The 27,549-nt window shown below is 40.6% G+C and overlaps 1 protein-coding gene across 2 annotated transcripts in view; it reads right to left on the bottom strand.

Moving 5' to 3' along the window:
• The window catches only part of Ralgapa2 (Ral GTPase activating protein catalytic subunit alpha 2), a 273,441-nt gene that overhangs the window by 181,793 nt on the left and 64,099 nt on the right, over positions 1-27,549 (bottom strand). For both annotated transcript variants that reach the window (XM_037205268.1, XM_028881854.2), the window contains exons 7-15: positions 26,807-26,922; positions 25,498-25,636; positions 23,513-23,712; positions 19,737-19,964; positions 11,646-11,813; positions 10,614-10,751; positions 7,696-7,844; positions 4,687-4,798; positions 1,839-2,076 (exon numbers count right to left, since the gene is read on the bottom strand). In XM_037205268.1, the coding sequence (XP_037061163.1) occupies positions 1,839-2,076; positions 4,687-4,798; positions 7,696-7,844; positions 10,614-10,751; positions 11,646-11,813; positions 19,737-19,964; positions 23,513-23,712; positions 25,498-25,636; positions 26,807-26,922 (1,488 nt within the window). The remainder of the gene's footprint in view (positions 1-1,838; positions 2,077-4,686; positions 4,799-7,695; positions 7,845-10,613; positions 10,752-11,645; positions 11,814-19,736; positions 19,965-23,512; positions 23,713-25,497; positions 25,637-26,806; positions 26,923-27,549) is intronic.

Below are 27,549 nucleotides of genomic sequence, written 5' to 3' on the forward strand. Positions count from 1 at the left end.
GTGTGTAAACACCTTCAGGAGGCAAGAAACACATTTATTTTGAAAAAGTAAGCCACATCTTCTATCCTCCGCAGGATAAACTCTCCTCTAAAACACTGTCTTAGGTAGCCAGCCTCCTGCATGGAAACCTCAGACATGCAAGAGAACCAGAAGAGAGTAAGGACCTCTAGGCTGGTGAGTATTTTTTTTTTTTTTTTTTTTTTTTAAGATTCTTGTTTAGCTTCAACTGTGGGAGAAAAAAAAAATGACCTGTTGCTAAAGCCATGTTAGAAAATTACTGCACTGCATAGTCTAAATCTAAACTGGGATTAACCCATTCTACTGGAATGCTAGGAACATAGCTATTTTGCTTTGGCTTCTAGCTGCTTGCTTTTACTAACCAGGACTTTGGCAAACCATTCTCAGACTGCAATGAATACATTATAAGCCAGCCCCTAGTACTTATATATGGTTAATTCATCACTAGAATTGGTTCATGTCTCCTTGTATCCACATCCTTTGGTCTCACACTGACTCTGGACTTCATCATACTCTGGTAGTAAAACTAAAGAAGTGCAACCTGAAAAATTTACTTCTGTCACATTATATTAACAACCATGTGCCAACCTGCTGGGTGATGAAATATGTAGCCCAGTCACACTCACTGCCCTGGTTGACAGCCAGTCAACTTCTAGAAGCAGAGCAATCTAAGTGGTCACAGCACAGAGTGAATAACATGAAAATGAATTATCACTGGCTAGAGTGTGCAACTCAACTTATCAGCTCATAAAATTGTGGTCTAAATAAACAGTTACTATGTTAAGCTACTAAGTTTTGGGGTGATTTGTCACATAGCAAAAACCAATCGAGACAGTCTATACTAAGGTTATTATTACTAAAACATAATCTGCTGTAAACCATGTATAACTTGATAAAGCTTTGAAGAAAGATGCCTTCTAGGTCTCAGAACCAAGGGAAGTTATTTATCACCCAAGGAAACACATGGTTTTTACCTTTGGTATTCTATGATTCTGTTTGCTATAACCCAGGGGAACACCAAGGTCAAATCCAAAGTCATCTCTCCCTGCTTCCCCAGCAAGTCCATGAGGCTCTATAAAATGTATTTTGGCATTTAACCAAACCTGCGGCTCCTTCCCACTTTGTCCTATTTCTTTTTCCACTTAATATGTACCATATGCATTTGAATAAGCCAGCTCAAGTCTTTACAGTATAAGATAGTATAAGCTGGAATAGACAAATTAACTCAAGTATTGTAGTCCTTAGGAACTGTAATAAAGACAAGGGGATACCAACTGTCATCTCCAACAGAAACTCCCATTGATTTACAACTCAAAATTATTACTTTTACTTCCTTAGGTCTGAAAACAGCTTTACTAGAAGCACAATAAAGCCAAAATGGCTCCCATCTCAAGCACTTGGAATTCCTCCACATTTCTAGGGAGGCAGCAACATGAATCTTAGCAGTGTGGTATCTTGGGCTGACTTGGCTGGCTCTGACATCAGTCATTGTAAGTCTTTGTATTCTGGTTTTTCTCTCTGTGACACAGATCTATCTAAAAGAGCTATCACAAGGATGGAGTCCATATGCAAAGCACTGGTCAGTGTTACTCCTGTTATCAGTACTTCTCTCTTGTTTTTCTTCTTCTACGGTCTCTTTAGAGAGTCACCAGTCTCATTAAGGAACAAAGTAATAGAAGAGACACTCTAATGACCAGCATTTAAAAAGACACTAGAGTTGGTTTAGCTCATTATGAAAATCAATGCATTAATGGCTTAGGTGTACAGATAAATACCTCTCACCCCATACCACTGCTGCGGCCCTGAAAGAGTAAAAGTACCTTTGCCACGTTGCTTCTTCTCCTTTTGCTCACTTAATTTATCTAGAGGTAGGTTTGTCATCTCAACTCCATACACAGTTCTTGCGAGCACAGCTGTCAAGGAGTCCATGATGTTGGACCACTCGGTAATGAGTTCCTCCCACTCTGTGAGGGATGACAGCACACCTAGAAAGTCATCCCAAAGCTCCCGAGAAATGTACACACAGAGGTTTGCTCGGATCCAAGCCACGATAAGCGTCTGAAACCAACCAAATATACGATTTTTAACAACAACAAATTAACATCCTTTTCATTGCTGTTCTTACTTTGGACCAACTATAACCAGGACTTCAATTAAGGTAAGATGAGTTATCTGAGAAAATATCATTGTAAAGTGCGTGGCTAGTGCTGCTGATATTGGCCAGAACAGAAAACCCTCTGTCCAGAGAGTACTAGCTTTTGATGGCGGCTTTTTCCCCATCACCACAGAGGCTATGGTAAATGTCTTTCTCTATGTGTGATCCTCTAATCTGAGTGCTACATGACTTTGAGCAGCGGGGCTTGCTGCAGAATTCAAAGGCAATTCATCAAATGTCTCAACTTCAGCCCACGAGACCTTCCATCCACCAGCATTCACCCAGCTTCACCTCCATCTGCGCCGTCTTCCAAGAGGCATGCCTACTCCTGCTCTGGGTTCCTTCTCAGAATCTTGTGCTTCTATTAAGCCAAACTACCCTTAGCAACACACTCTCCTTAAAGCAGATTTCCCCTCTGCTTCCAGCCTTTTTCCCTCCTCTGTCAAAGTCAAACTTTTCTACTTCCTCACTTCCCAGCCAGTTGACTCTGGATTTTTCCTTCTGACAGCTCTCACTTCCTGCCTGGGTTTTGGTTACCCGTTTCTGTGGCTCCACTACCCTCTAACTGCTGTGCACTCTTCTGTCTTCATGTCCAGCACAGATCCCTTTGCTGGCTTCCTGATTATTCACCTGCTTTACAGAGGACAGCCCAAAGGCACTTGTAGCCCACCATCATGTAAAGAAGTCAATTACTAATTACTAACTTTTGATCTAGTATTCGGTCAATTTTATTATTAGATCAACATTTTCTATTATACGAAGATTATTAATTTACTGCTTCTTGGTAATGGACTTGAACTTTTGAAGACATGAGTTTAAAAACGTATAGACAGAAACTGGCATTTTAGTCTTACCCAGCACTCGGAAGGCAGAGCCAGGCAGATCTCTGTGAGTTCGAGGGTAGCCTGGTCTACAAAGCGAGATCCAGGAAAGGCACAAAGCTACACGGAGAAACCCTGTCTTGAAAAAACCAACCAACAAACAAAAAAACAACTCAATAAAATATTAGTGGTAATAAAGCTGACCCAATATTAGGTCAATAGATATAATCTTAGTGGATAAGAGGAGAGGGTGGAGACTGCAAAAGTCACTAAGTCACTAGGAATCACCTCCCATTCTGCTGCAGTACTGGTAGCAGGAACAAAACCAGATGGATGTCTTGGTACAGTAAGACATCAAGACTGGAAATCACTTTACTAAGTATAAGAAATAAAGTGATGATGTGGTAGTACTTGCCTTTAATCTAAGCAGAGGCACACAGATGTCTATCTACATAGTGAGTTCTAGGCTAGGTGAGACCTCTCAAATAACGAGGGGGGGAGAAGGGAGAGAGGGAGAGAAGGGAGGGAGGGACAGAGGGAGGGAGGGAGGGAGGAGGGAGGGAGGAGAGGGAGGGAGGGAGGGAGGAGAGGGAGAGAGGAGAGGGAGGGAGGAAGGAGAGGGAGGGTGGAAGGAAGGACTTCCTGCAGTTCAGAGAATTTGTCATAGTCAATGTCACAAACCTGTAAATCATCAACAAAAGTCACAATAGCACTTGGACATGGTGCAAAATCCTCAAAGCTAGTTGAGGGGAGATGGGATGGAAGAACCTTTGGACATAAAAGCAAGACAGCCTTTCAATTAATTATCCTTTTCCAAAAGGACAAGAGGGAGTGATAGTCCCAGCTCATACTGAGAGTCATTCAGTCCTACCAGATCCTGAGGTTCCTCTCCCTCTGAACCAATTCATCCTGACCTCTTTCACTAGAACATCACACTGGCAAGCCAACACTTAAGTAGCACCTGCTCTAAACCTAACCCTCTACACACAGTGGCCCCTCCAGATAGTTCCCTTTTCCCCTCTTCCTTCCACATCAAGAGCTCTGGGAAGCCTTGTCCACAGCTGCTACCTCTACTTCCTGATTCATCTACTCCAAGTAGACTTCAATTCTTTGGGCATTCTCAACTACCCACATTTTACGAGAACCAAAGATCACCTGCTCCTGCTCATCTACTGGGCATCTAGAACAACCCACTCTAGCTTTCCCCTCAGCAAACTGGGCCTCCTTCCTCAGTATCTCTGCCTGGCTCTCTCTTCTATCAACCACAGAGACGTCTTCATCTCCCTCTGCATATGTTCTCTCTCACAGTCACTCCATCCAGTCTGAGGCTTCCCATACAGTTGCTTGACACGATGATGGCCTCAAGTTTTCATCCCACTTCCATATTTCTATTGACCCTGTAACTGTCAAATCTATCTGGTCTTCTCCCCTGCTAAGATGCTCAACTCCTGTCACTTCTGAATGCCTATCACTCTCAAGCAAACCAAGAGGAAGGAGATGGCAGAGAGGGAAGCCTAAAAGGCCCAATGTTAACTGGAAAAACAGACACAACATTTATAACAAAGCTAAGAAGGAAAATATCTGAAAAATGTAAAGTTAATTTGACATAACATGTAAAATCTCAGTAATTAAAACTAATTTGCCAAGTCCGCTTCAATTCGGCATTTGCAGTGTTTAATAAAAAAGACTTACCCTGAAGAGCAACCCTGCCAAGCTCTGGGCAAACAAGTCCTTTACATGCTTATCCTTTGGCTTCTGCATGACAGCTTCTGTTATCCTGAGAAGGATTTGCAACATCTGCTCCCTGGACCACCCAAAATAAAACTCATATTAGTAATCACATCCTCAAAGCACTTTATAGGTATGAGATCTCTGCAGTCAGCAACACTAATAATCACACATTATCTGAAAGTATTAAAAGTCTAGGTGCCAGTTAGAGAATATGTTCATATTTTATCCACACAAACTACTTTATGTTACCACAGTTCAACAAATATGATTTCACATCCAACTGGCAGGATGACATCTTCCAGACATCTTTCCTGACTTTTCTCTTTGCAGGAAGGAGGGCAAGATGGTTTTCTCCAGTTGAACCACACACCAGGGCACTCACCAAGGGAATAGCTGTGGCAGTCAGAACTAATACAGTACTCTGACATTCTCCATCATTTTGTTACTTAACCTGTAAAGTCTCTCATCTGCCTTTGTGATAGAACAACACTGACTCTGGTCTTTACTATGAGGACACAGGCAGTCAATAACACTGCCTGACTGTGGTTCCTGCAGAAGACAGGAAGGGTTTGGAAAGGTCAGGACTGAACACTGATGGGCCGTGTATTCGTGCCTGGCAGATGCTGCCTGCACCACAGCGCACACCTGGGATGGCTGCAGTCACCATAGCCCAGTCACCATGTGCTACTGTTTTCAGTCTACAAAAGGGTCTTTACATAATAGGCTTAAAGAATCAACGCAGCACTGCTAATTATGACAACTGGTGGTGAACACAGCAACAGATCATTTTTTCTTTCTTACAGAGCCAAGTTGCATTTCTCATATCCATGGACTCTGTGGGGATGGAGAACATATTATCTTCCATATAGAGAAGAAGCCCATTCATTCCCTAAGGGAATCACTCTGGTTCCTATAAGGTTTTGAGCCCTAACCATTTATTCATTTGCACTACTTTCTTCTTGAGCTTCCTACTCTTAAAAAAAAAAAAAACCTAAGAATAAGAATACAACAAAGCAATCTGGTCCAGGTCTGTAGGTTGTGGTGTCTTTTCTCCTGTGTCTGTGCAGTGGACAGATGATGCAGAATCTCAGTAACCTTCTCATGGTATAGTGACTTCTGGGAATTTGCTATCTGCTCCCTTGGTATCTGGCTCCATTGGGCTAAAGTCCCAGGTTCACTTATTTGTTACCATCCATTCTCCCATCACTCTAGTCCATCTGTTTGCTTGTTTTGCACTGTCTATGGATCCTGAAATATGGAGGAGGAAGACAATGCACCGCCTAGATCTAGACACATGTGTACAGCGCAGGGCAGCAAATCTGAAGAGAAATGACAGAGCTGAAGGTGGCCTGCCACTCAGCGCCAGGATACCCGAGCCCTGTCACAACAGGACCTGCTATTTAGTGTGCCACTGTGTGTTCACAGTAGATGGTCAGGGGAGAAAGAAGCGGGGGGGGGGGAGTAAGGAAAGGAGAGGAGGACAAAGTGGGGGAAGGAGGGAAGTGAAAAAAGGCATCGGGCATTTGGAACTAAGTCTGTCTGGGAAACAAGCGTGCTCCCTATTCTCTACCACGTTTAGTTACTATTGTCATTTATTTCTACAATTGTCTTTTTATACATTTATCTGGAAATCTCTAAATTTCTAAAGGAAAAAACAGTTGCTTTATTTCACTTCCTAAAATTTTCATCAGAATAAATGACTATAAAAAGTATAATACTGTACAGTGTATACAGAATTCATCATTTTCTAAGAAAAGAAACAGAAGAATACTATCCACACAGCTGTGGTACTAGGAGCATCATCCAGCTGAAAGCATTTCTCACCAGGTCATTCTGACTGCCATGATGCTGGACTAGGTTTACATCACACTGAGCATGGCTGTAATGTTTCCAACTTAACAGCTATATAACTTGGTAAGAATACTAACTTAAAAACCAGTAAAGGTGACCTTGTAATTTATACTTTCAAATCATCATTTTGATATTTGTGAACTTGCTACAAGACAGATTTCCTCTGGGCCCACCCTTCCCTCCTCGTGGTGGTCTGTGGCCTCTGATAGCTCACCCTAGCCTTTTTTGGGGTGTTCCCACCTACTATGGACAGACACCTTGTATAACACCAACAGTACTGGCTCTAGGGCATCTATAAAATAGGTGTGGTCCTAGAAAAATTGCCAGTCCAGAAAGGATTCCACTGCCACAGGACCTCAGGAGCCTCAAAGCCCTAGAATCTGAGATATAAAGACACCTGTAGTGGTTTTACAGGTGGCTAAGTGATATGAACACACCCAGACAGACCTGAGAGGCATTTCTAAGACAGGCTCCATGTGAAGACAATGGAAGGAGGGAAGCACAAGTCAGGGTTTGCTAGTCTATCACTGAGAACACTGAGGGTGATGTGAAGATATCCACTATGGGAGACAGGCAGGGAAAACATCTAGCACACTTCACTTTTAAGAATACAATTAATAGAAAAACAGCAAAAGAAAAAGAAAAGGGAAGGAAAAACCAGTGAGGACATACTTTTTAACTGTACTTCTCTGTTGTCACTTTGATAATGTATTAGTTAAAAGAATTGTTTTTCCAAAGTGAATTTAAAGTACCAAGTTGAAGGAATAAAACTCAAGGTTATAGCACTTCAGGACAACAAACAAAGTTGAGTTTATGAAGAAACATATTATAAATCACACCACTTATCATAAAACTGTCTGATAACAGTTTAAAATGGGAAAACCCACTTTTGGGTAATGTAACACTAACTACTGTTCAAGAGCAGTTTTAAAAACAATAATGAGTGTAAATGAATTATCCAAGTGCTGGGCAACCAGAATTCACAGAAGCTACCACGGGGCTGCTGCTTACCTTACTGCCAGTTTTGTGAAGACATGAGATAAACAGAAACCTTAACGCTTTAATTATACTAAAAAGAAAAGACAGCTGCTTGGGGATGTTAATCTGAAGTAAACTTACCATGTCTTTTGATTCATTGTAAGTTCCATTATCATGCGCCGAAAAATAATCAGAACAGCTTTACAGGCATCTACCTGTTCCCTCAGGAGCATGGGAACTTCAGCACACGGTTCCAGCAAAAAGACATTCGCAGCATTTGTAAGGAAGACCTTAAAGCCAAATGCAATTAATCATATGACCAACGTCATATAATCATACAATCATATAATCCCTTTGGGTTATTTTCACAGTCGCTTTCAATACAGCACGTGGCACCAATACATGTTTCAGGTATTGTAGCTCACCCCTTAGAATTGCCTAGGTAGACACCCAAAAGGCCTTTCCGTACTATTCCGTATAAACACTATTACTTTAGTCATGAGTCATAAAATATTTGAACTTGTTTTATCTTTTAACAGTAACAACAACAGCAACAATAAAAAAAAAAAAAAAAAGACAGGACCATTGTGTCAGGGTGAAAAGGTCTGGGATGGACAGAAGGTCAGAGAAGAGGTCCGTGGCTAGACAATAGCAATACAATTGTTTTTCCAAAGAGAATTTAAGATCAAGTTGGAAGAATAAGAATCAATGTATAGTAAACCCATATGGCACTAACGGAAGTTCCCAGGACAGTACATGAAACCTGCTTCCTGACGGAATATTGCAAGTGTCCCCAAGAGGCATAACAAGTGAATGATGAGCAATGGTGTGCCTGGAAACAGACAATGCCACATGGTTGATGTTGCATCTTCTAGGATCAGGACTGGTTGTGTTTTTGTTTTTGTTTTTGTTTTTTGCATGTATATGTGGTGTGTGTGTCTGTATGTTTGTATTCCTATGGGTGTGGGGGCTGAACACATGGGTACGTGCATATGGAGACCCAAAATCAACATCAGGTGTCTTTTTCACTCCCTCTCCATCTTCTATATTGAAGCAGGGTCTCTCCCTGAACTCAGCTCAGTTTTTGCTTCTCTAGCTAGCTAACATGCTCCAGGGATTTTCCTGTCTCTGCCTCCCTGGCACTGGGATTATAGGTGGGCTGCCAAGCCCATCTGGCTTCTAGAAACTTCAGTCTTCACATAGTGTAGCAAACGTTTTACCAGATGAGCCAGATGGGCTTTTTTTAAATAGGAGAAATCTATTATGCAGCAAGACACAGTATTCTCAGCAAATTCTTAAGATAAAAAAAATATTACAAAAGAACAATGAGATAGTCAGTTGACTACTCTATGCTCTGCCCCAGATCTTTGGGATTCAAGTTCTCTGTTCTGGATCAGCAGGGCTGACTCAGATTATCAGACAGCAAATCACTGCTTACTACAGTGAAGGACCAACATGTCAGCATTCATAAAGATGACACTAGTGGCCCATCAACTTCAGAGATTCACTGTTGTCAACTTGGAGACAGAAATGGATAGGACTAGGACTAGAGAGATGACTTAGTGGTTAAGAACACAGACTGCTCTTTCAGAGGATCTGGGTTTGATTCCCAGCACCCATACAGTGGCTCACAACCATCTGTAACTCCAGTTCCAAGGAATCCAATGTCCTTTTCTGGCCTCCTTTGAGCACCAGGCATGCATGTGATACACAGATATATATTTAAGCAAAGGCACACATAAAATAGATCAGATGAGTTCCATCTACTATATGCACACTCCTTTGTAGGTCTCCTTTAGGTTAAATAGTATAAGCAACGAGGCAATGGGAACAAACCCAGCTTCTCTGGCTTCTTAGTGGAGGAAATCTCCCCCAAAAATACACAGGCTGACCAGACAGGTTCAAATCAATACACTCAAAAAAATGATGACAGCCTTTAAGGTTTAGCTTTTGTAAGATGAAAATGGTTCCATGTCCCAATTTTATAGGGGAAAAAAATCACAAACAATCACTACCAGATAAAAATCACAGTGTGAATCTGAATAAGACTTTGAATGAGAGAAAAGAAAACAAAGAATTTCCTGAGTAACAAACTAAAGCAGTTTTAGTGACAATGCTTTCATATGAGTAAGCCACAAATAATATATTATAATATAAAGCCTTTTAATTTCATGTATTGCCTTCTTGAATTTGAAACATCTACCCATTCCCAATGAAAAGTCTTCATATACTACACTTTTACTTTTAACAATAGCTTCAAGATGCCAACACATGAATACTTCTCACTGTATTGGCATCGGTTAAGGTAACACCAAACAATCAAAGTATTATGTCCAAACTGTAGTCATCCCCAGCAACAGTAGAACGCTCTCATCAGGCCTCCATCGAGCCCCTTTGCCCATGAGCAACCACTCAAGAGACAAGTTACCGAATACAATAAACAAAAACAACAATGTAAATCCCAACGAAGTAACTTTTCAAGATGTAAAGCTACAGGGACAAGGGCAAGGATCCCTCCAAGTGTCTGTGTCAAGGTCACAGGCTATAATGATGAGCTACAGCAAAGTTCTCTGCAGCTACATGAGTAAAATCATCTTTACTCTTTTTTTAAAGATTTGTTTTACTTTTATTTATGTTTCTCTCTCTCTTTCTCTTCTCTCTCTCTCTCTCTCTCTCTCTCTCTCTCTGTGTGTGTGTGTGTGTGTGTGTGTGTGTGTGTGTGTGTGTGTGTATCTACACAGAGAATAAGGTCTTACAAATTAAAACCCAAGTAACTATTCAGATGTGCCTGGAAGACACTTTCAGGTACAAATCATATAAATTTCACATTCACTGTAAAATAAATCCTTCTCAAAAAACCTGCAACCAATTCTCACATCTTTTTTGACTAGAAAAAAAATTTTTCATTTGTAAATAGGAAGAAAAACTTAGAACTTAAGGGTTCTTTAGTGCCTGAAGCACAGAATACCAGTGCAGTTCATATGACATTACTCTAACTAAACAAACGTTCAAAGCGTCTTCTCCACCAGGGCTGTCTGTGCGTCCCAATGGTAGCATACCTGCAGCATAGCTTGGGCCCCAGCTTTCACATTCGTGTTGTCCTCCTCTGTCACACACCCTCTGCTCATGGCACTTGTGAAGGAATATGTGCGCCCCCAGCTGGATGACCGTTTATGACCAGAGCTTTCAGACGAGGCCTTAAGAAGGTAAGGATCCATTAGCCAGTCATGGAGAAGCCTGTGTTTACATGCTTGGTCCTTACACTCTGCTTTGCACTTGACCTCTAGCACCCCAGGTGGTCTCAGCCTTTAGTGTGTACTAGGAAAGCCACGTTTGCCTGATGCTGGGACATAGGAATCGGGCCTCTACACACACCAATTCTACTTGCTTACTGTTGACCTGACCTCATAACTAGTTACTAAAATGATTTCCCCAATATCGAAACATCAAAACAACAGAATCAATTCAGACATTTAATATTTTTAAGTCTGTGGCTAAGAATTTTAAATATTGTAAATTAATTTAATCCGGGGCATAAATACAATTTGTTTCTTTTGTGCTTAGGATGGTGTTCCATGTTGTCATTTTAAGCTTATTCAAGCCTTAGCCTTGAATAGGACAGTGCCCCCTGAAGGAAGGCAGCACTCCTGGCACACCAGAAGTACTTGCTCTTTACTCGGCTTATCTCTTCAAACATTTAATACAGATTTCTTCTGGACAGTCAACTGCAAAAAACAAGTCTGGCAAAACATTCTACATTTAATTTTTCCAACAACTATTTATTTAAACAAGTCAAGGAGAGGATAAGAGCTTTTCAGTCTCACAGAGAGAATTGCAAAATATGAGAAAACAGCTGTCTCGCAACAGTGATTAAGAAAGTTGACATGCTCATGTAGCTCTAGGCTAAGGGTGAAGGAGACAACTGCCCACCAAAGACAGAGCACGAACGATGCTTCTAAGGCAGGTCTGCACAGAACCCAACAATCTAAGAATGTCATGTTCCCTTCTGTGTTTGTAGACCCCTGACCAAGCAGGTCTACTTTGCCAAGGGGTATGTACCCTCAACTCAAGGGACTGAGCGATAATGTTACCTCCTTGGAGTCAGTCTCTGAAAGTCTTAATTTGTCAGCATCTTCCTGGGCAACATCCTTTTTATCTGGCTCCTCCATGAACACAGGTTGGTGCTGGAGGATCCACTTCCTGTATACTTGAACTACTTTTCTCGTTACAGATATCTCACAGGAAGGCAACAAAAATGCCTGGAAAGAAAAAACAAAACAAAACAAAAAACTCTTCAATGCCACACAAGCTCAGATTGTCATAAAGCCACATTACAGACATTTGTTTCCATCACCAACTTCAGAAACATTTAACTTGTTCAGAGACCACATACATACTTTTCTATATACCACCATCTGAGGGAAAAAGACATCTTTATAACTGGAACAGAAAAACAATAGTTTCATAGATCCTTCTACACTCCAGGTAGCTTTTTGTACAAACCATAACCAAATCATACAGGTATTTTAGTTGTCTATATAAAATAATTGTAACTAAACTTGTAAGTTTCCTCAAAAAAATCAGAAATGGTATGTAAAGTAAGAGATGACTGTGGCGGGCATGGAGCTGGCTGCATTTACCCGCTCCAGGCCCTGCACTCAGGTGAGCCGTGCTGGGAGCTCAAATTGGCCGTGCTGGGTTAGTTAACACTACAGAACTGGAGCCCGCTACACATACGGGCTCTCCTTGCTTGTTCTGCCTTTTCCTCCTCCTTCTCTCGTCTTTCTTTCACCCCACCTTTGTTCCTTCTTCCCACCTCTCTCCTCTACTTCCTTCCCAGAGAGGTTTCTACATTTATCGAACACCAAGTCCACCTGACATGCTAACCAGACTGGCCACTTGTAACACTGTGCACACTCGTAGGAAGTTCGAAAACTTTGTGTGCACATACAGACCAGAAGTCATCATTGGATATCTTCCTTGACTGCTTCACCATCTTATTTTATCAGACAGGATCTTTCATTGAATTTGGAACTTGGCAATTTGGTTAGACTGGCTGACCAAGAAGCCACAGGGGTCTTACTATGTCCACCTCCCTAGTGCTAGGCTTACAGACACACGGCACCATGTTTTTATTACATGGATGCAGGGGATCTAAGCATTTTACCAACTGAGTCATCTCTTAGCCAAGGAAAATTTTAATATTAAGGAATCTCCTTACATATTTGTGATTTCATGCAAGAAGACAGAAAAAAATGACTTTGAAGACTAAACGCATTTGCCTTTTGCATCTCATATTTACAGCCTATTTCTGTACTGCAAAGTAGGTAGGAAGGACCGGCACCCCTCACTCAAAGGACTGGTCGAATGACACAGACAAGGACAAATGAGCCAAAAGGAACCAGAGATATTTCTCAAGGTTACAGTTAGTTCCCAGACCTTTTAAAATACCACTCCTAAGTTTCACAACAAAGGACCCAATGACAGGCAGATGTCGCTTCAGCATTGATACATAAGATACCAAAATTCCCCAAGGTGTGTCAGTCAAATCACATCAAATTCTAGAACACGCCGGGCGGTGGTGGCGCTCACCTTTAATCTCAGCACTCAGGAGGCAGAGGCAGGCGGATCTCTGTGAGTTCGAGGTTAGCCTGGGCTACAGAGTGAGTTCCAGGACAGGCTCCAAAGCTACACAGAGAAACCCTATTTCGAAAAAACCAAAAAAAAAAAAAAAAAATTAGAACATAGGATTCTGTGTTATCAAAAGATTACAAAAATTGAATGAATCAAGATTACGACAAAGTATATAAAATACATGTTGTTTCACTTTCTCACTTTCTTCCTGAATTTTATTGCAAAAAAATCATACAAATAAAATTATTTTTTTCACAGTGAATAACTATATCCCTATTCCCCTGATGTTATTAGCAGCAACTATATTTGCTTTATTATATATTTATCTGTAAACCCACCCTCTATCCTCCTTCAATCAATTCGATTTCTTATGCACTTTATTGGTCCATTCGATCTAGAAACACTTTAACCTCCATGTCTCTGATTGAAATCTGGCAATTTTTTATTGTACATTATTTAGAAAAACTTTACAAAGAAAGAAATACAGGAACCATTAAATCATTCTGACAAAATGTAGACAACTTAGTTATCCAAAGTCGACATAAAGGCATAGCACACTACCTTCCTCACAGAGAGCAAGGAATAGTTTTTGTATAGGTCAAAATAAAGTTATAAAGAAACCCCAAAAATATCTCTACAAACAGCCAGGACAATATGATATATAACATACTGCTAAATATCATTGGAAATATGCTAAGTCAATTTGAATAAAATCATAATTAAATGAACAGAAAATCTAGATACCAGAAATATCAGAACCTGAAGTAAAGGACATCTGAAAACAAAACAATCCAAATGAAAAGCTGTGTGCATACAGGACGGGCAAAGGGGACACAGCTAATGTGGAAACCGGGAGAGTACGAGGGAAACCTCTAGAATGCAGCAAACAGAAAGTAAGCAGAGGCCAGAGAGGTAATGCAATGACAAGGTCACCCTATGCAGAGCTAGACGGAGATGCAAAATACAGGACAGAGCGGCATGCAAGAATGGCTGAGATGAGAGAACAATCCACACAGTCACGAATCACAAAGGCAAGCAGAACAGATACAAGAATTTTACAGTATAACTGCTGAAAACAAAGGCAATCAGAAACATTAAAAGCAACCAAGAGGCAAAAAAGGACACATTTCCTTCAAAGAAATAAACCACATGGTTTGCAGTGCCTGTGAAACAGAAGCCAGGAAACAAAGGGCTGAAGTTACCCAAGTGCAGACAGCACATACCTACCAGTAGACATAATACAGCATCCGAAAGAACAGACTTCAAAAATGAAAGCATTTTTATACAGACAATTTCAGATAAGAAAATTTGTTAACAAAAGACATGAACTAAGAAAAATACTAAAAATTATCCTTTAGACATAAAGGGAAATTATCCTAGTTCAGAAATTTGGCAAGGAATAAACTATCACAAAAAGGGCACTTGTATAATTCTAAATGAATAAGGCATATATAAATATGTCATATATATACATATATATAATATATATACACATTCATTTTATAATGTAGAATTCAAATATATTACAAAGTCCTATCAGCTGAGAAGGAATAAATAGGGTGAACTTGAACTTCTGCTGAAAACAAGAATAGATTTTAGGTTAGAGAGGCATGATGCCGGCCACTAAACAACTGCAGGTGACCGTAATACCTACCACACACGTTAAGTACTGGAGAGAAAAGGACAACTAGCCAAAAAACCTTTGGTACAATTAGAAAGTAAAAGTAAGACAGCTGATTTACATCTAAGAAAAGCAGTTACTATGTTACATGGAATAAAGCTGCAATCAAAAGGCAGAGGTTATAACACTATTTTTAAGAAAAAGTTAAAAAACAAACAAACAAAACACCTGCAATTTGTAAGGGAAATCCATAGCATATGTCCATGGGAGGCAGACAGTAAAGTTAGAAAAACATGTATCATGTAAACACTAACCAGAAGACAACTGGTAGAGCCATATTAAGACTATGCAAGACAGAAAAACATTGTACTTATGTAAATGGAAGATGCTGTTTTCTGTACATTAGATGGACACCATCACAGAAAGCCACAAGTGGATACCACTGGATCACTGGACTGTGGGGAGCCAAGGCCCAGCAGATATATCTTTAAAACAACTCCTACACCTAAGGCTCAGGGAACACCGTGGAAGAGAGGGTGGAAAGATTATAAGAGCCAGAGGGATCAGGAAGTCTGCTTAGAGATTGTATTTTCTAAAAATGGCAGCCTTAACAAAACCTGAGCAATGACAATATCAACAGGAACATCAACAGACATGGTAACTTGGAAAGGAGGAAATCTCACATAGTCCCATATCTAGATAAAGAACTACAAGTAAGTAAGACTGCTGAGAGGAAGAATTATCCTTCTCCCAGGGCGGAGCGCCCCGCCCCCAACCCCAACTGGTTATGTAACAGAAAGTGGACAGCCCTGAAATCATATACACACAAACAACAAAACAGACTCATTGGGTTGTATTCAGATATTTGTATGGGCATGTGCATGCATGTAACAATAATGATCAAAAAAAAAAAAGACTCAATTTGAAAAGGAAATGGGGGAGGGAGGTGCTGTGGGATGTCTTTCTGTATGCTGTGAATATGTGTTGCTCCCATTGGCTAATAAATAAAGCTGTTTTGGCCTATGGCAAGGCAGCTTAGAGGCAGGTGGGAAATCCAAGCAGCACACAAGTAAAGCCACAGAACATGTGGCGACATATAAATTAATAGAAATGGTCTGAGTTTAGTTATCAAGAGCTAGCTACCAAGAAGCTTGGGCCATATGCCATGGTCATACAGCTGATAATAATATTAAGCCTCTTAATGATTATTTTACGAGCAGCTGTTGGACCTCGGGTGAGAGAGATTTGTCTGGACCTCGTGGGGCCAAGCGGGACCACAGGAAAACTTCTGGCTACAGGGAGGAAGGACATGGGCGGTTAGAAAGAGGATATGGGATGGGTTGGAGGGAGAAAGGGGAAATGAAGAAATGCTGTAATAAATAAATTTTAAAAACTGGAAGCTTCTGAATGATAAACTATTCAATGCACAGGAACACATAATAACTCATTGTATACTGATGCTACAGAGGGCAAACTCTAACTTAACACATGGCTTTTAGTCCATCGTAAAAATCCCTGAGTTTGGTGGCCACACGGTTGAGCAGTCCACTGCAGGTCTCCCTCCAGCTTTGCTACAAAGGACGCCTCTGGCTGAAATGACCTAGTGGTTAAATTCTTTCTTTCATGGAAGGCTTCATTTCAATATCTTACTCAGGGAAAGATGCTCTTTTAGATATCTTTCCCTGTTCTCCAAAGACAGATGCCTTTGGCTATCCTGTGGTGAAAGATGCCTTCTACGCTTTCCTAACTGCAGAGGTAGCTATTCCTAGGAAAAGGACTTAAAATGGCTTGGGACATAAAGCTATTTAATCAGCAACCTTTCTTTAGATTTACAGAACAAGCCCAGAACCTCTGGTGACTTTTGGATGCCAACAGTATGTGGAACAGAAAAGCAAACTTCAGAAAATTCAAAATTACTGTCTTTCCTACCATTTCAAAGACCTACCTACCCCATGTCCCCACCCAAAATCAATCCCTATAAAGCCTTGTACCTGCAACCCCTTACAAGATGGTTTCTTCTTTTTTTTTTTTAAGAACCCCAGAGTCCTCATCTACCAACTTTCCAGCTTGTTGCCCATAACGCTCTTCTTTTCCCCATCACCTTCTCTTTCTCAAATGTTCGGTTTCAACAGATAGCAACAAAACTTGACTTTTCTGCAGTGTCTTACTCAGGGTGTCTACTGCCATGATAAACACCGTGACCAAAAGTAAGTTGAGAAGGAAAGGATTTATTAGGCTCGTGCATCCCCATCATTGTTCATCGCTGAAGGAATTCAGGGCAAGAACTCAAACAAGGCAGGAACCTGGAGCCAGGAGCCAATGCTGAGGCCATGGAGGATGCTGCTTACTGGCTTGCTCCTTATGGCTTGCTCAGTCTGCTTTCTTAAATAAGTCAGGACCATCAGTCCAGGGTTGGCCCTACCCACAATGGAATAGACCCTCTCTCATCAATCACTAATTGAGAAAATGCCCTACAGGTTTACCTGTAGCCCAGTCTTAAGGCATTTCCTCAAATAAGGCTCCCTCCTCTAGTTTGTGTCAAGTTGACAGAAAACTAGCCAGCAAATACACCGCTATGTTGCAACTGATGCTTATGCAAAAATACTGCAACTATCAGACTTTGAAAGGAAAAAAAGGATCATCTGTAGCTATAGCAGGATATTCTCACTGGATAGAAAGCAAACAAACCTAAACAGAGCTGAGAGAGAAGTGAGAAAAGTATCAGGCCTGCTATTAGAGCCTCCTGCTTCAACCTGTCCCACTTCACTCTGTCACTCTGAGGTAGGTGCAGGACCATTTCTTCACCCAATTTAGACTATACACTGAGGTTTTCTTCTGTTGTAATAAACACCCCAATTATTACTATTATTCATTTTAAATTATGTTTTCTCCTTTTTTTAGTATGTATTCGTCAGATGTTATAGTTTCCTGCTTACTGCAAACATGTTCAAGTTTATCTTTAAAATGTTAAATGTATTCATCCCCAAGTTTCAATTTTAGAACTGAAGTCCTTATAAAGTCTTCCTGGCTCTGATTTGTATGTCAAGAGAGGTCTGGTTACAAATTTCTAAGTGCAAGAGTGATCTAAGATTATTACACTCAGCTAAGCTTGTGCCACATGTACAAGAAAAAAAAAAAAAAAAAAAAAAAAACAGGCCGGGCGGTGGTGGCGCACACCTTTAATCCCAGCACTCAGGAGGCAAAGCCAGGCGGCTCTCTGTGAGTTCGAGGCCAGCCTAGGCTACAGAGCGAGATCCAGGACAGGCACCAAACCTACACAGAGAAACTCTGTCTTGAAAAACCGAAAAGAAAAAAAAAAAAAAAAACCTACATTCACTATTTTCAAAGGACCAATGAAAGTGAATTTTGGGATACCTTCTTGAAACCACTCAATGACAAGAAACAAATACAAAAACAAAACAAACAAACAAACAAACAAACAAAAAAAGCAGGCACAATATCCAACAAAGCAAATACTCTAAGGCTGTGGAACCAAGATGAAGGATTTGCTAAATACAAAACTAAGATTAAACAACCCTATATATTATGATTCCTAATCAATTTCTGATAATGATACATTTATTTAGTTCGTCAGTTACTTAGTTTTCTGAGACAAGGAAGGTCTCATGTAGCCCAGGGTAATCTCAGTGTAGCTGAGGCTTGCTTTAAACTGATCCTCCTGCCTCCACCTCCCAAATACTGGAATTACAGGCTTTTATCATAGTTCAGTGGTACATTTATCCTTTATAAGATAAACTTATAATGTAATAAAGTTGGCTAGCTACAAGATGCCAGTCAAAATCAATACCAGACATTGCTGTGTCCCAGGAGCACCAACCCTGCTGCAAACCTCAGGCATCGCTACCTCAGGCTGCTGGGTCCCACTCAGGAGCACCAACCCTGCTGCTAAGTTCGGGCATCACTACCTCAGGCTGCTGGGGATCACTCAGGAGCACCAACCCTGCTGCAAACCTTGGGTACGACTTCTGCAATCTGGCTTCCGAATCCTTCCTTCTCTTTCCCTTGCTTTTTCCTGCTTCCTGCTTCATTCTTCCCAGCACCTTTCCTATCTGAGGTATGATATTCTAGGGTCCTGGACACAAAACCTTTCTCTCCTTTACTCTTTCTCGTCCATCTCTTTTCTCCTGGGCCACAAGTATTTCTATCACATACTCGTGTGACCCAGTGTTTCAGGGAAAGAACAGCTTTTGGAAAGAGCCTCTGGGTTATGTGAGCTCTGAAGCTCTGGGAACACTGGGTTCACTTGGTGCTAAGTACTAAGAATAGCTTTCTATCCACCTACCTGAGTTGAGTTTGCCATGGAAGCATGAAAGTATTTGATGAATTTTCCTTCATTATATAGTGATTAAAAAAAAACTTTTTTTTTTTTTGAGTCAAAACTTGTGACAAACTAAAAGTGGGCCTAGAAGGGCCATTACTTAGTTCTATAAACTAGGCCAAATCATCAATACTATTGCCTACTGTGTCATAAATAAAACAACAATGCTACAGTTTGGCTCTGGAGTGCCCCATCCTCCCCTGGGCCCATGTGTGATCTGGTTCTGGTTTGGCACTATTGAAAAGCAGCATAAACTTTAAGAGGTGTGGCTTAATGGGGTATTATAGGTCATAGCAGAGTATGCCCTCAAAGAAGACTGTAGGACTCTAGTCTCTTGCTCTCTTTTTTTCACACCCACCCATAAGGTAAACAGGCCTCACCTGCTTCCTGTCCCTATCTTAATATACCACCCTGCCACAGGACCAAAGCAACAGGACCAAGTGACCCTGGACTGAGACCTTTGACACTGAGACAAACATACCTCCTCTGTTTAAGCTGATGCCCCCAGGCATGTGTTAGAGCAATGGGAAGCTGACTAACTCAAGAACAAAGAGACTTCAACTTCATGAATGTATAACATACACTGACCTGTCGAAATACTTCATTCACAAAATTCACATAACCCCGTGTGGACAGGAGGATCCGCTGCACCATTTCATACACTGTTCGATGCTCTTCTTCAATGCTACAAAGACTGGAGCTGCTGAGTCTTCGGTCAGACAAGGTGCTACTGTTAGAATGGCTTTTGTCCTGCTCTGTGGACCCAGCACCATCCAGCTCTGGCGCCTTTTCTTGTGCTGCACCACCACCAACGGTCTGGAAAATGTCATCAAACGTCTTAGCAATCCACATCCTCGCTCACCAGCACCTAGCAAAATGTGAGTCTTGTCTAGCTCATTGCCTTTTGGGATTTGTGAGTGTTGCAGTACTGGTGAAGGAACCTACATCTCACATATGTGAGCATGTGCTCTGCCACTGATCATATGCCCAGATCCAGGTCTCGCCTTATTTCCCAGTACTCTGATTACCACCAACCTGCACAGGGTACAGGAAGGTGCCTGAAGCATGACTCCTGAACCTCTACTTAGCAATTTTCTAATTAACCAAGTAATTATTCCTCACCTCAGTGATTTCAACAGGAAAACTACTAAGTTATTTCAGGGAAGAGGGCTGTGAAATCTTGTCAGCTAAAAAGTTTACTTTGCATTTGTGAAACCACAAATAAGCTTAATGTGCAAAAGCAATGTGTGTCATCGTCACACCAGCACTCCACACTTACTCTGCTGTCACAGAGGTGTGAAAACCTGGAGTCTGCCTATAACAAAAGCATGAGAGTCACCAGTCCAGGCCCAAAAGACGAACAGTTAACATTTTCCATCTCTTAAAGCATTTTGTTCTTGAAGCCCCCGGTGGCCATATAAGAATTCCAATGACCCGGCTAGTGGAACAGTATAGAGTAGTTCAAGATGAGCCAGGCTTCTTTCCAACTGGCAATAACAGGCATGTGAATGAAGTCATCTTACATCAGCAGAACAACCATTCACCAGCTAAAGGTCACCACCCAAGACCCAGGAAATACACAAGATGTACTAAGCCAGATCCTGGCCCACAAAGTAAAATGAAAAAATAAGGTTGAAAGGTTTCGGCTTTCAGACACTAAGTTTGGAGGTAGTTTATATCACAGCAATGAAATAACTAAAACAGCATGAAGAATTGTGTAGCATCAAGTCACAGAGCTAAGAAGCTGGTTCAGTGGGTAAAGCTGTGTAAGTATGAAGAACTGGCTTCAGAAGGAGGTCTGTCTTCATCCACTAGAGTCAAGCTGGAATTCCAAGCTGCTGTTAGTATAAGTCCATCCTGATGTTCCCTGGCACATGAAAAAGCCTTGTCATCAAAACAGAGACGCCTACCAGGACCAGGCCAGCACTACCACAGTTCAGAAAAACACATAACACAGACTGTCACTTACTCCCCACGTAAATTTCTCTGCCACCCTGGTACCCTTCACAACCCCATAGCGTACTGAGACATGCTCGTTCTCAGGGTTAGCCTAAACATGGACGCCCACCACCCACAAAGCAACTCTCAGGGGTATGTCTCGTTGTTTTGTTGGTGGTGCCTGAGTGTGATGCCACTTGTTCCTCTATCTTGATCTGCCAACCTGCTCAGCACATCCAAGCCTTGCCTCTGCAAAGTTCAAGAACAACAGAGAACATACGACAGGAGTCCAATGTCTAAAGCTCTGCAGAGATGTCAGCTTGTGTATGTCATTGTTCATCCATTTGTCCCAAGAGCCTGTAGATCACTGCAAGAACTGGCTCAGAATTAGTAAAAGTAATATTTTATTAATATAACTAAAGAGTTATACATATAAATATGCTCAGCTGCCTGGCTATATCAATCTTTTTTCAATCCCTGATGGACAAAATCAAACCAGCAGGACTAAATGACCATGGACAAAACCTCTAAACCATGAGCCAAAATAAACATTTTAAGTTGACAATTTCGGGTATTTTTGCAACAGTAACAAAGAGCTAAGTAACACATCACAGAACAAGAAAATCTGTAAGGCCAGATTTACCTAGTGCTAGGAAGCTAAGTCTAAAAGGCACATTATTAGCTGTTTCTCCCTGTCAAAAGAACAAGTTCTAGAGGGCTGGAGAGATGGCTCAGTGGTTAAAGGCATTGGCTGTTACTTCCAGCTGGTCCTGAGTTCAACTCCCAGCAACCACATGGTGGCTCACAACCACCCATAATGAGATCTGGTGCCCTCTTCTGGCCTGCAGGCATACATACAGGCAGAACACTATATATATATATATATATATATATATATATAATATATATATATATATATAATAAATCTTTAAAAAAAATAGTTCTAGACCAAGAAAAGAACATTATTTCACTTGGGAAGAGAAAACAAAAAACACCTCATATTCAGCAAAAAAAAAAAAAAGGGAATTCTATTGTAAAACAGAACTTTAAAATATTTTGTAACATCTTTTATAAAACTAGTGCATTGATTGAAAACAGTTTTGAGCACCTTGACAAGGACAGTCATGTTTTTGTTGTTTTGTTTGGTGGCTGCTTGTCTGTTTGTTTTGGTTTTGGTATTTTGAGACAGGGCTTCTCTGGGTAACAGCCCTGGCTCTCCTGGAACTCACTCTGCAGACCATGTTGGCCTCAAACTCACAGATATCCATCTACTTCTACCACTGAAGTGGTAGGATTAAAACTGTGTACCACCACACTTGCTCACTCACTTTAGATCTATGAAAGAATATCATATTTTAAATTTGAAATAAAAAATTTAAGGAAATAAATACAACCATTACCATTTTCATTTCATCTTCTAACTTCCAAAGTACAAAATTAAGGGTTTGGTTTTGTTTTGAACTATCTTTCAGCAAGCCCTCTGTTATTCTTATTGAAATTCAATCCTGAGACTCTTTTGAAAACAAGTTTGCCCTCTGGGTCTCCAGTAAGTCCTCTACAGTGGATCCACAGGCTCTGGACTACATGGTATAACTCTTCGCACCAAGGCACCAATGACCTTGAAGTATACCAACTACTGATCTGCTTCCTCCAGCAGGTTTCCCCAGCTTGGATCGATGTTTTATTTCTGGAACCTCCTTGATATCAACAAATCTTCAATAAGCACACTACACTTGCTGGTCCTGTTCTTGGAGACAACAAACAATACTAATCAACCCACACAAAGCCATGACCCTTCATTAATGCGACTGCTCTCTAAGCTCTGGAAACAGTGGTGCTCCACCAAGTACACATACCAAAGACCTTCCTACCTAAGAAGTCTTTTATGAAGGCTTCAGACAAAGGCAGACTTCTTTCCAGGAACAACATCATGAAGCAACAGCTACCCCAGGATCCTTAGCTGCTAATCCAAGCCCTCTCCTGAGAACACAGCTATCCTAGGATCCTGAGCTGCTAGTCCAAGCCCTCTCCTCAGAAGCCAGAAGATACACAACAGCATGAATTCTCTCCATAGGCCATATCTACATAACCTGATGGCCTTCCAGCTACTGGTGACTGATGAAGAAAAGACAAGAGCCTGTGCCTGTGCTCAGAAGATACAACACTTAAGCAAAGCAGAAAGAAGGGAGGCATGAGAGTTGTCTTCTCAGAGTTCTCCTTGCCCCTGAGACTGCCTTTCCGCAGCAATTCCACGACTGTGAGGCAAGTGCTTCAGACCAAAGCTCCCTCTGAAACCCCAGCCCTGCACACAGGTGAGCCAGTAAATCAAAGCTACAAGAACCACAGCTCTAACAATCAGTTACTTCGCTAATGTGGGGCTGTGTTTATTATGTAAGAGAAAGATTTTAAAATGATGGCTGGCATACCTGGATGATTTTAGGTAATACATCAACTCCATTTTTAGTGTTTTGTGTTGCAGTTAGATATTTTTTTTCCAAAAAGAAAGTTACAATCCATTTAATGAAAACAACACGAGCTGCCATGTATGGAATTTTTGTACTGTAAATTGTTTCATTATCTCGAGTTACAGTAACATATACAGGCTTTGGTCTCAAATGAGGGATTTCTGATAGAAAGAAAGAGAATACACAATTAAGTTAGTGAATCTCAACATTACATGATCCATACAAATGGTTCCAATTAATAAACATATATTTGGTTGTTTAAATAGCAACTAATAATGAAGACCTATAAATGTTTACAAAATAACAACTTCTAGAAGGCTTGATTCTGATTTTGCCTTACAATATAAATAAAGAGGTGGCTGTTATTGCCTACATACTGCAATAGTATACCACCATGCTAATTTCTCTCATTAACAATTCTGAAGATTATGAGACTACAATAGTGAATATATCTTCATTTCTGGTATAGCTAATTTAATGCTATTTTATGACTGGAACAAATGTAAAAGCAAACATGAACTTTAACAGAAAATATCTAAAGCTAGACATTGTGGTACAAGTCTGTAATCCCTATACTCAGGAAGCCAAAAATTTCATCTAAATGAACTCAGAATCTCAGTCTTCATTAAGTGTCATCAACTATGAATACTATAAGGCTGGATTTGAGATAGAAACTTACCTTAAGTCCTACCCTGTATATTAACTACTTCCTAGATTCCTGGAGTACCTTGGTGAAGCTAAAATAATGACAATAAATAACTTTTTTGTTATTCTTTTTCAATATAAAAATCTCTACATGTAGCCAAAGCTGGCTTCTAACTCACAATTCTCCTGTCTCAAGTTTCCAAGGCCTAGGAGGGCAGTTATGGGCCGCCATGACCAGTTTCAATATGTAACTTTCAACCTAGTAACAACAATGTATAGTGCTTTTACAATGAATATAGACAACACATAAAGTCAGAAACAAATTTTGGAAAAAAATATAATTTATATATATATATATATATAAACAAAATACAGGTTATGGTACCCCTATAAGTCAGTTATTCTAGATTTTTAAAAATGCATCAGGCTTCAGCTATTCTCCCTTCTCATGTGTCTGTGTCTGTGAGTTGTTTGTGTGAGTCAGGTTGTGTGTCTGTGTCTGTGTCTGTGAGTCTGTGAGTCTGTGAGTCTGTGTGTCTGTGAGTCCGTGTGTGTGTGTGTGTGTGTGTGTGTGTGTGTGTGTGTGTGTGTGTGTGTGACAGGAAATTTAGCTGAATTAGTCGGGTACATCCTACAGAGAGAGTACAGTCCCTTGTGATCTTTTCTCCTCCAAAGCTATTCTTGATTATCCATCTAACTAATTTCATGTTTTTATAGGGAGAAGATTTGTCCCCACTTTCACCACTGTAAGGGATTACATTCATCCTGTGAATCCTAATCCTAATCCCAATAAAAAGAAAATTTAGGAGCTAAGTTAAATGTTCCTTTCTATTTCCCAGAATTCTGTCACATCACTCTAGCATCTCCCTCTACAAGCATCTGCTAGTATCCTGGTAGATAAAAGTCCCAACATAAGGTGCATCCCTCTAGCAACTGTATGTCCTGGGCTGGACGGCACAACATTGAGCAGGGTCTGACATCACTATAACTCATTACCTATAAGAGAAGACTAAGAAATGCAAAATATGACACTAAAAGGTGTCAAACATACAGAAATATCATGACATGTTTTAAATTATTTTTATAGAAACCATGGTTCTCTTTATTTCCATGAGGCAAGATCTCTAAATGAGTTTACATAATTGAATCATTCATTAGGTAACTTTAACTTCTCACAATATTACCATTCAATATGAACATAAAGTGACTTTTTTGCCTTAAAATATCACAGGGATTACTATGAAAGCTACTGTACAATTTCCCTGTGGATGACATCCACACAGGAATAAAAGAGTACTTACCAAGCACAGGTTTGTAGATGTTGGTTAACTTAGTAAATGATGGAAACAAATGAGGAAGATAATACTTTCGAAACAATGTAAAAAGAAATTTAAAACCAGTATCTTGATTCTCCTTATTCTTCCACTCCAAGCTTGCAGCCTTTGGATAATATGTGGGAAAGGACATTTGCATATTTACAGTTTAAATTAACATACACAAACATGAAATGATATTAGATTAAAATTCCTATTATCAATGTTTAAATGACACTATTGGTAATAATATAATGAAATCATATCTCAACAAAGCTCCAAAGATGATACAAATTCCAGGTATTGTAAACCTGGCCAAGAACCCATGACTGAGTATCACAGGCCCTAGGGCAGATCCTACTTATTTTACTAAAGGGACATTATCAAACTGCCTTCTAAATACTATAGTTAGCACACCTCACACCCCCCATCAGAAAAGCTTCTGCATGTGGTGGATGGTAGTTAGTACAGAGGCTCATAACTGTTCAAAGTACAGAGAATAAGTGACTGTGGAATGCTCAGTCCCAAATAGAACACCTGTTCTATGTATCACCCCTTCCCCATAGCTCAGGGAACATCTTGGAAGAAAGAGTAGAAAGTTCTAAATGTCAGAGGTCAAGCACAAGGTCAAGCCAGTCAACATTTTAAAATGGGCAGAGAAGGAGCTTTTGGCAGATGACAGCTGCCGGGTGAAGAGGAGTCAGTTTTCTTCAGCACCGTGGCCCATGGGAGGCTACCCATGGTCCAACAAATGGCCCTACATATGCACATCTAATTGTACAGCTCTGACTATACGCAGTGGGCTATTTTAAAACGGAAGCGCTGGGTAAGGTGGCATATTCAGGAGACAGAGGCAGGCGGAGTTTGAGGCCAACCTGGTCTACATAGCAAGTTCCAGGCCAGCCAGAGCTAGCTGCACAGTGAGACTCTGACTCAAAAAAAAAGGAAGAAAAGGAGAAGGAGACATGAAGTTGGAAGGATGATGGAGGAGCAGGGAGAGAGGAAGAGGTGGCAGACAGAGGCATGAAGATGATCTAAATATACTTTATCTGTGTATGGAATCGCCAAAGGATGCATAACTTTTTTAAGTAAAGATACCTTAAATAATTCACACATAAAAGTACTCATACGGAGTCTTTCTGAAGTGGCCCAGCAATGATGCATGCCCTGCGTCTAATGAACCGCCACATAAAATCACTTCAGGGAAAGCAACACAGACACACAGAAAGAAAAGAAACAGTAACTCTCCTTCCTAAGAAAACAAACCATCAGTGAGACAGCTTAGTTTTTCTCTGACCTGAATAACCATATATTTCAACAGTATTTGAAGAAAAAAGCATGTTTGGTCCTCAGCGATCTTCTCCCCTGACATGGCTGGCAGAAGTGGGGTGATTTCTTCTGGGTATATTTTTGCTAAAAAGTAAAAAATAATGAGAGCTTATTCATCAAAGTCAAATTTTAAATAAGGATTTAAAACTGGTCTCTATTACAACACATACATCCATCCAGTCACTGGAACTGTTCAGACTGAACCCCAAACCAGTATGAACAAGGGCTTAGGGCCCAGAGGTCCACAGAGCCTTTCCTTCCTCTATTTGAATTTTCTATTCAAATTCTGTCCTGGTCAGCCTAAAATCCAATGCAATGAAGTGTTAGACAGTAAGTTCACACTCACGGGACACAGATAGTCCAATGAGGTCACTACTGTCCTTCTGTAAATGTCACATGGAAAAACACAGTTGGCAAAGTAAGATGACTGGCCTCTTAAAGAAACAACAGTGACAAGAACAACAGACAGTGGTTAGGGAAGACATTTAAATTTCATTTGCTCACAGAAAACACTTGTTACTTCACACTGTAGCCAACATCTGCCCCCTGCATTCCATTCCAGCTTCTGTAACTTCAGAAATTTTCTCATTATAATTTAATAGAAAATAGGCTCCAGATTTTTTGTTCTGGTTTGTTTTGTTTTGTTTTTTTTAAGACAGAGCCTCTCACATAGCCCAGGCTGGCCTCAAACTTTTTAGGTAGGTAATTAAG

The sequence above is a fragment of the Peromyscus leucopus genome, chromosome 4, assembly GCF_004664715.2.
Source record: "Peromyscus leucopus breed LL Stock chromosome 4, UCI_PerLeu_2.1, whole genome shotgun sequence".
In the NCBI taxonomy this organism is placed as follows: domain Eukaryota; kingdom Metazoa; phylum Chordata; class Mammalia; order Rodentia; family Cricetidae; genus Peromyscus; species Peromyscus leucopus.